Source organism: Morone saxatilis, unplaced genomic scaffold (genome assembly GCF_004916995.1).
Source record: "Morone saxatilis isolate NCDOM2014 unplaced genomic scaffold, NCSU_SB_2.0 Contig12, whole genome shotgun sequence".
NCBI classification, from domain to species: domain Eukaryota; kingdom Metazoa; phylum Chordata; class Actinopteri; family Moronidae; genus Morone; species Morone saxatilis.
In genome coordinates, this window is record NW_023339674.1 from 7,611,903 (window position 1) to 7,622,005 (window position 10,103).

The 10,103-nt window shown below is 42.6% G+C and overlaps 1 protein-coding gene across 1 annotated transcript in view; it reads right to left on the reverse strand.

Moving 5' to 3' along the window:
* The window catches only part of anos1b (anosmin 1b), a 41,712-nt gene extending 32,712 nt beyond the window's left edge, over positions 1-9,000 (reverse strand). Inside the window, exon 1 of the mRNA XM_035652825.1 lies at positions 8,630-9,000. Within this exon, the coding sequence (XP_035508718.1) occupies positions 8,630-8,806 (177 nt within the window). The 5' untranslated portion in view covers positions 8,807-9,000. The remainder of the gene's footprint in view (positions 1-8,629) is intronic.
* Between the last annotated feature and the right edge of the window lie 1,103 nt (positions 9,001-10,103).

The window sequence follows — 10,103 nt, forward strand, 5'->3', positions numbered from 1 at the left end:
AGAGCTCCAAGTTCTCCACAAAATTTGTCCGCCTCATTCCTCTCATACTCTCACCCCTGTCCACGTCCACTGCTACAGCTGCTTACTATTGCCTCGGTTGTACAGCTGTTGGCAGCAGTGAAGAGGTGGTGAGTTTTCAGAGAGGAGACACGAGGAGTGCAACCAAAATCAGGATCAAGTTCTGACCAAAGTTCACAACAAGTTCGTGCAGTTGACAACCCTTGAACAAAAAATTCTCAGTTATTGGACATCATTTTTTGAGAGAAATGCAAGTGTATTTCTTGCCCATGATGCTGGTATGCCTTTAAGACTAAATAAGTACTGATGGGGTGGACACTGTTGGCTTAACAGTAATCTGTGCTAGTTGTTAAAAGAGATTATGCTGGGGCTACTGCTTAACCAGCCTAGACAGTTGATAGAAACAAGCAGTCGAGCATTAAAGTAATGGTCAAATCTCTGATGAATAGATTAGTAACAAGTCTGTGGGGAAGGATGGATGGAAAGAGGAATAGATGAGATGAGAAACAGAGGAACGGGTGTCATGGTATCACTACAGAGAAACACCTTCCACCTCTGCACACCTTTTCTCTCTTTCCTCCTGTCTTCGGGGCACTTTCTGCCGACGGAAACCTGACAGGCGTTACTGATTGCACCATAAATGACCTAGTTGCCATAGATGCAGGTTTTATAGAGGCAGTGTGAAGGGCCGCCCGTAACGATAACGATGTGAGCATCCACACTGATGAACTATAACAGGAAGTCACTCTGGTAGGAGTGTTGAAAGAGGACCAGCTGCATTTAAATGACCTCAGATATCACTGACTGAGTTAAATCCCTAACCGGTGCTCATTCACAAAGTTAGCCTCTGATAATCTGCTGACACACCTGACAGTCACAGCAAGAAAAGTAGCATATGGGCCATGTGCTACCGGAAGAAGGGACTTAATACTTGGTCACTGAGTCTGTCCTCTTAGCTTCTTGCCTTGCCACATCTATGTGCGCTGATGTCCAGTCACCCTATCCTCTTCATAGATACAGTGACGGAGTGGGAGTTTCGACACGATACGCTGCTGTGGAATTAAGGAACTAATTAAACAGAATTAAGAAAACATGATCAAAAATACAACAAGAATATGTACGTTACGTTTGGTTATTCAAATATTTCTATATAGCTTAGAAATTGTCTTTTCCCAGTTTTAAAGAGTGCATTATATTCAGGTGAGGTCATTTTCCGAACTCATTATGCTGCTCTAGCTGATTGATATGACACCAAATGAATTTGAGTCTTGTCATATCTACATTAATCATAATCTAATTCACATCACAGCCCTAATTATTTCTCAAACTTCCCAAAATATCGTTAACATCGCTGATTTCCAGTATCCAAGGTATCCAGTCAAAAATATTATGATTTTATTATTTTGGCAATATTGCGCTGCTCTGTCCTGCTTCCAGATGCTCAGACAAGGTGGGCTGAGCATTTGTCTTCCAGCAGAAGGATGGTTCTGCAGACGCAGATTTTCTTTTCCTCCTCCTGCTGCTATTAATCCAAATTAGCCTCCTTTGGTCACTTTGTCATTCTTTTTCTCTTTCATTTGTACCTTTCAACTCCTCCTCTCCACATTACTGCCAACCCCTGTAAAAATGACTGGAGAGGACTTGAAGAGGATGGTGATGATATATACTGTAGATGCACCACTCAAAGAACTGAGGACAGTGTAGAGGCCAGTTAAACATCTCCAGATTTTCACGGAGGAGATATAAAGCTGCTTTCCCCCCTGCCGGCCTCACATCTTCATCCATTCTCTTAATCTTTTTCACGCTCTCTTTCTTTTTCTGTCTTCTTCGCCATAACATCCCCCTTTTTCTGTCACTACTCCTCAATCAGCCCCCTTCGTGACACGCACATTAATGCACACACACACGTGGATGTACACACACACACGCATCCCAAGTCAATTTCATGGGACATATTTGCTGTCAGAGCCAATCAATGCAGTTTAGACGAGCCTGTGTGCTGTATGGCTATTAAACGGTGGTCAAAGTGGGGTTTCGTAGGGTCTCAGAGTGTGTGTGTGTGCCTGTCTGCGGCAAAACAGCTGCACATGTTGAAAAAGTCGGGGGAAAGAAAGGGAGGATTGGAAGAAGGTGGCTGGAAGAAGAGAAAAGAAGTTGGATGTGGGAGACTGGGAGGAAATGGGAGGCAGGGAGGAAGTTGAAAAGAGCAGAGGGAGACAGACAAAAGAAGGTGAAAGATGGAAATAAATATTAGTTAATGGGAGTAGGGAGGAGACTGGCAAGGGGTGGTGGATACTAGTTGTGAAACAGGACGCAATAAATTCTGGTGACTGCTGTTCATCTGGCTGGAGTTTAGCCTTCAGAGTAGCTTTATTAATGGAAAGCCAACTTTTAATGTGTATTTTTAGCCACAGTGGAAGGGCATTTCTACAATGCACAAATGCACTTATTGTGGCTCTATGCTTTTGGTTATGAAGGTTGTATGTCTTTTATTTATTTCAAAATCTTAAAACTCATCTACAAAACATTTGGTTGTGCGTTTTATGGCTCATGAACCAACAGAATCTTCACACAATTGCTCAAGATGCCTTGCGTGAAAAAATATCAGGAGAATTTCACTTCAACTCAGCTTATGATGTATGACTTATGACAAAAATGTGCAAAAATCCCATATCACTTTAATGATGGATTTCCACATCGCTGGATTTCATCTCGGCACTAAAAACGCAGGGTCTTAAACTTTTTTCTGTCCTGGGATCCACAAGAGAAATTTGTCTGGGCCTGAGACGCGAGAGACCCGTCAGAAACAGAACTGACCCGCGGAGTGAGAAACACTTGCACTAAAGGACTTCCACATGGCTCTGAAGACTGCTCAGTCCGCAGTAATCATTGTTGAATAATAACAACCTGATATTACTTGATGCAACAGCAGGAAAGAGGCAGGGGCACACACACACACACACACACACACGCACAGAAACGTGCACGGCCACCACGCACGCGCACAGCTGCACACACCCTTCAGTGTTTGAAAGAGAGTGAGATATAAATCACACTTCTGCCAGATGCAGCGATAAAAAGTGTGTGTGAGAGAGCGTCAGAGGCAGAGAGAGTGTGTGTACGTATTATGTGTGTGTGTGTGTGTGTGTTGTGGTCAGTGTTTGCGGTGAGGTGCAGTAGAAAGTCTATTTAACACGAGGCATTAACTCTGCTAATCATACCCAGATGACCAGAAGCAAGCACAGCTACGGTGTACGTGTGTGTTGTGTGTACGCGTTGTTTGTGTGAGAGTGTGTGGTGACGGTATCATGACTAACTTCCACTCAACAGAATATGAAGTTCTTCCAAAAAAGCCCATGTTGAGGTCTGAACATTCCCGACAGAGCCCTTAATTAGTCTACGTGTGTGCGCCTGTATGTGTGTGTTTCCGTGCACGTGTGTCAACGTTAGTGTTTGTGGTGCCCCACATCCTGTAAACAACAAGCGTCACAACAAAGTGGTTGTTATATGGTCCTGAACCTTGCCTCATCCGACGATTACGTCGGCATCTGTCTTTCTGTTTCGGCTCAGTTCCAACAGCAGCAACAGTGAAACTCCATCAGTGAAGGAAATACTCTAAACGATCAACAAATTAACTGAAAAGGTCAACATTTTTGAAAATACGCTGATTTTCTTTCTTTCTGAGAGTTAGGTGAGAAGATTGATACCACAAACATATCTGTATGCTAAATATGAAGCTACCACGAGCAGCCGGATACTTCAGCTCAGCACAAAGACTGTGAACTGGGGAAAACCAGTTGCCCAGCAACCAGCGGAAACTCCAGGAGGTTACTGGTCCCGGCCATGAAATACTCCGACCCATAAATGCATGTAAAATTGTGATTCGTCGTTTTTATTTTGGGTTTTTGTATGAATTTAACGAAAGAGATACAACATGGTAGGCAGATTTTGTAACCTTTGGCCTGACTGATCAATCGGTCAGTCGATATTATTGGCTGGGGTTCAAAGACATATATCAGTATGGTGTCACGGCAAAGCGATTCCAGCAGAGTGCGCTGCGATTTATAAAACTGTGGCAAGCAGCACTGAGTAAGAGAGAAGAAGCAACTCTCGGCAATGTCAACTGCAACTGGTTGACACAAGAATTGAAGAATTTTTAACTGAAATATTCTTAAATAAAGTTATTTGTTTAGGAAAGCAACCTTCTGAGTACCCTTGCATAGTCTGTTTTCATTCCAGCTCAAAAATTCACTATATCAGGTTCCGTATCAGTAATTGGTAAATGTTCCCTTCTAAAATTGGTACTGGTCTCAAATATCCCATATTGGTCAGGCTCTACTTTGGACAGAGACAGGCTAGATGTTTCCCATTGTTTCCAGGGTTTGTGCTAAGCTAAGTTAGGCCGCTGCTGGCGGTAACTTCATATTCATGGTGAAGATATGAGAGTTCACCAGTGAGAAGAAGAATGGATTTAATTGTACAGAAACAATATATATCAGATACAATATGCTGTCATGGTGTTGGTGTGCTCTTTCTATCTGTCTCTCTTTCTGCAGCTGACAGAACAAAGCCGCGCCGCTCAATGCTTTCGCCATTCCAGCTGTGATTTACTATCTTGGAATTTCTCGCCCTGGTTTCAGGTGAAAGTCCCTCCTACGCTGCCACAATTTTATCCCCATCTATGCCTGCTTCTACTGATCAAATGACAGGGCAGCCACAAAGCCGCAGAAAGAGGTAGAGGCTTTATCTCTGGGGTGAATCACACAAGCCTTTGTCTCTCTGCCTGTCTCCCTGCTTACCTGTCTGTCTGTCTGTCCAATGTTCTAGCCTGTGTATCAGTTTGTCAGGTTGTCTGTCCTCATGTATGTTTGTCACACCTGTCTGTGTGCGTCTACCCGCCCGCTCACCCGTCTTTCCATCTCCCCCTGCCTATCTTCATGCTCGACCGCGTCCGTCTACCTGTCTTTATCTCCCCGTCTGTCTCTGTGCAACCTGACCTGACCGTTGTCTCTGGTCTTTTTCAGAGCGTGACTGGTTGGCTGACCGACCTCTGAGCTGATTAGAGCTACCTACCGCAGAGCAGCTGAGACACACACACACACATGCACGCACACACACACGCATAAACATGAATGCACAGGCAGCTCATTCACCCTCGCACTGGCCCTCAGCCGCTGGCTCGAACCGCTAACCATCCGCTCATCAGCACCACAGACCTGTGAGTGTTCAAGACACGCAGTCTAATCTGATCTACTACGTATGTGCAGAAAGATCCAGCTCCGCAGGCGAGGCTGCCGTTTTTTTCCTTATTTTTAGGAGTTTACATCAAGGAGGAATTTGGGAATATGACAACATACCAGCAGATATATGCCCATGTGCACACACACACACACACACGCGCACACACAAAGAGCTATAATTACACTATTACACCATACAAGGGAAAGTAGTGGAAAACCCAGAGAAGCAGCAGAAAGCGAGGTGTAAATAGAAAACTGGTGACTCACATTCTAGTGGCTACACACTAGCCACACACACACACTGAGAGAGAAAGAGCCAAAAACACAGGGTTCACCCACATGAAGCCAGAGGAAGCAATGTGTGTGTGTGTGTGTGTGTGTGAGTGTGGTGACAGAGTAGGATGAGTAAAGCTCCATTTGCCTTCACTGATGTTACAGTGACTGGAGATGTTATCAAAAGGGCTTTTTGTTTGAAACGTTATGTTCTTTAAATGAATGAATGCTCTAACACACAGTCTCTCCCAGCCATTAATCACTCTGTGTTGTGCTACTCTGTCCTATAATAGGTTCGGGAGTGATGCTGTTCCCCAGGATGTGGCTGAGAGGAGACTTGTTTCCTTGTTTGCTCAAAGTTTAGAGGCTCCTTTTTAATTTGGTATAACACACATAACGTTTTCAGTGACCCTTTATATCCTCAAATGTTATTTTTTTCTTTTTCTGAGTCACACGTCGACACCGTCCTTTCCTGTTTGTCACTGTCCTGCTAATCAGTTATGACATCAGTGCAGAGTTCTTTTTCTTGTGCATGTTTAATTGTTTTTATATAATTAGGGCTTCAACTAACAATTATTTTCATTATTAATGTCCTGATTCATCGTTTGTCTATTGAATGTCTGACAATAATGAAAAGGTTTTCCAGAGTCTGAGAAAAAAAACCAGAGTAAATGATGAAATTATCATATTGTAGAAGCTGGAAATGCTAATGTTGTCATTTTTGCTTGACAAATTAGTTAAATCATTAATTAATTATCAAAATAGTTGCTGATTAATCTTCTGTCAATGAAGTCATCGACTAGAAATTGCTTATTTTTTATAACGATGAGAAGCAAATTCTTAATATTAAGAACTAATTCCATGTAGCATTAATAGTTATTAAGGGTCTAAACGATCAATTTATCTTAATATGAGTTTAAGACTATTTCAGTGAGTTACTTTATTTATTTATTATTATTTATTTGCCCAGAAAAAAAACTTGTTTCAAGATGTTTCATGAACAAACGGCTGTCTTCTTACCGCTTTGTTTCAAGATGTTAAAAACAAACAAATCCAATGTATATAGTAGAAGTGGAATTGTCTGAATGAAAATAGTTCATTAACGTAGCCTGTTTTAATAATAGTAAGATCTTAGGGGGAATATGACATGTTTGTTGTACAGTACACCAAATAAAGACTAAATGTTTCCTTACTATATTCTGGGATATGTTCAGGTAAGTTTGTCTATTTGAAGATATCAGGAAACATTCAGAAAATCCTGGAAGTCTAAACACATCCTGGATGTCACTAATGCCACGAGTACAACGGAAAACAAACAAGAGATTAAAGACATTTTGTTCCCATTTAAAAATGAAACCCAAGTAGAAAAAACAAATGTCTAGCCTATTCGCTACCTCCCAGTCGGTTGGTTTCATTTCCATCGCTGCTGTTTGATGCTCCACATCTGACTACTGCACTGCACTTCATAAAGTTTAAACCAAATGTTCCCTTTCTCACACCTCCATTCCAGAAACGCCACACACACACGCACCCACTGGCTGCTAGGAAGTCATCCAGGGGCCACCCTCATTACCCAATGCACAGGTGCCGGGAGTCTATTCTAGATGGACGAGGACCAGACCAAACCTTTCGTTTTATACGTGAACATATGCAAACACACACACACACACACACACATACGTAGACACACTTTCTTCTACACACCTCAGAGCCACTGGGGCTAAACTCTGCGGTTAATGACTTTCCCACCCACTACACAGCATGCACATGTTGAAGCCGTTAACGATAAGTGGCTTTTCGAACTTGGTAACGTCCTAATGTCCCCGTTAATCTCACATTCCTCACTACAAAGGCCACATAACATGGGCCAGCGATTTCACCGAGATGAGTCATTTTGTCAACCATTATAAACCTGTAACTTAACTTCTTTCAGGGTACCTTTGGCCCTCCGAGTACTGACATGGGGCAACTTCAGTCTGAGCAACGTAGGAACATTTGTCAAAAACTTCCTGATGAAAACCATGTTGGAAACAACTCACTGTTTCAGGCCAGATCACACGGTTTCCCTTTGATTCATTATTTAGGCTGTAAGTGCTCCACTTTTCTTCTCTTGTGCATAGCAACACCTCTTAGCTAATCTAAAATCACTGCACAACATGGCACTGAGGGGCTTCTGTAAGGCTTTTGATGAAAATTGCATAATTGTGGCGACTAAATACTGTTTTCTTTCCACCAGGCAACGGGGTTATCGACAAGTACGACACCGCTATGAGTGGTGGACAGAGGTGTGTGTGGTGTGTGTGGGTGTATCTGATCAGTCACACCAGAGAACAAGAATTATTCTTTTTTGATGTTTTAATCAAGTTAAATGATGCAGTTTAAAGTTGATGTTAATCTCTGTGGTTCGTGTATAATTGAGAGCAGACGTGGATATTTGCTAAATTTGAAAATTCACTGAGAGATCATTATGCGGGTGTATTATAAGAAAGTCATTTTTAACCTTCTGTTTTATTTACTATTGACTGCAGCTGAGTAACTCCAGATGCTCATCCCTACCTCCACTTCTGTTTCACCCTTCAGTATCCTCTTGTTAAATATATTTCAGGGGGATAAGCCTATCACTATTAAAGCAAATGTATTAGTTCAAATGATGAAATATTAAGCGAAATATTATTTAACACCAACAAAATCGCCAACGATCCCACTGAACTGTATGAACTGCCGCAGTATACAGTATGTTGTCAACAACAATAAAGCATACCAGTAATGCACTTTTAAATAAAGAATTTACCGTAAAAAGTCTAAAACTGTGCAGCCGAATTAATTGAAAAAGTATTTATTTTATACAGTTTACTCACCTTTAGGGTCACATAAATGTTTAAATACACATCATATTATAAAGAATAATTTAATTAGACTGTGTTTTAAGAGGCAAATAGCATCCAGAATCCTCAGTCATGGCTGTCTGTCTTTTTATTTGGTGACTTCTGATGTATTTTGTATACACTGGTGGCCGCGTCGACCGCTGACTGGAGGTCATATTTGACCTCGGGGTCGGTAAACGCCATTAAATAAGGCACAAAGTGGTTGTAGGGTACCTGGAGGTGTCTGAAGGCAGCGGTCAGTTGAGTCATGTGCAGAGTGAGGCACCTGGACGTGCATCTGGCGCTGTTGATTTTCTCCTGAACATCCTCCTGCTCCGGTGAACTCCTGCGGGCGCGACTCACCGCCAACGCCGCGCACAGGAGCACCAAACCGGCCCGACAGGCTGACATCACACCGGGAGGAAATGAGAGGAAACCAAAATAAATGAAACACACAAATTTAAAAAAAACGGGCAGACTTTTTCTTCCTCGCGTCCGGAGACTCCTCAGCGTCCTGCTCTCGCGACCCTATAAGTTAAGAATGAAAACATCTGAGCGCTGCTCGTGCCTGGGCGCGAGCATGCAGCGGAGCAGCTCTACCCTCCTCGCGGACACTCCCACCACCGGTACAAGTGCGGCCACGCGGAGTTATAATGGTCTTCATCCTCATCACCCTCATCATCATCCTCATCACCTCAGCAAGTTTTCATAATTTCTTCCTCCAATTAGTCTACCCATCACCATCATCATCATCACCATCATCGTCACTCAAATATAACTCCCATCACCTGTGCACGTGCATCGTTATCATCATCACTTTACTGTATTTCATGGCACGTGCATCAACATCATCATCAATCCCCCATCGATCAATCATCTTTACTCTTCACCAGCGCACCCATCATCATCATCATCATCGTCAACTCCATTGTTGTATCTTCTACCTTCATCACTCACTCATTCACGTCAAACCATCACTCCCACTACCTGTGCACATCTTCACCACCACAACCATCACTGTCACCCTCATCATCATCGTTATCATCACAGGTGTCTCTGCAACGGGTCCTTTTACTCAGAGAACAACATAAGACTCTTAAAGGTCCAGTGTGTAACATTTAGGAGGATCTATTGGCAGAAATGGAAATATAATATTAATAGGTATGTTTTCATTAATTTATCATCACCTGAGCTGCTGGGTCCTCTTCTATGGAGGCCCGTATGTTGAATCACAATGTTTCAACAGTAGCTCAGAATGCACAGACCAAACACTGGATCTTTAAAGGTCCTTCTGCAGCCACCGTAGTTTCTCCAACACGCTTGGAAAGGCTGAGCTGTACTCAAATGGTTGTCATCTGCAACTTCACCACTAGATGCCACTGAGTCCTACACACTGGTCCTTTAAGGTCAATTTATCCAGGGAAAAATAATGTAATATTTGAACATATCACTCTGGATTGCTACAGTCAGACACAGTTCAGCACCCTGGAGCGACGACACATCAACCTTTTTGACACAGCAGGAAAAGAGGAGTAAATGATAAAATGAATGATGGCTGAATTCCATTTAGCTGCCTCTGTTTCAGAGTCCTGATGTTATTCATGTTGTCACACTGTCATCACTTTCTGGGACACTTAAATAGAACAGAGCCATTGTTTATGTTATCAATAACACCTGTGTTTTTCCTACTATGACAAGTCAAAATGTC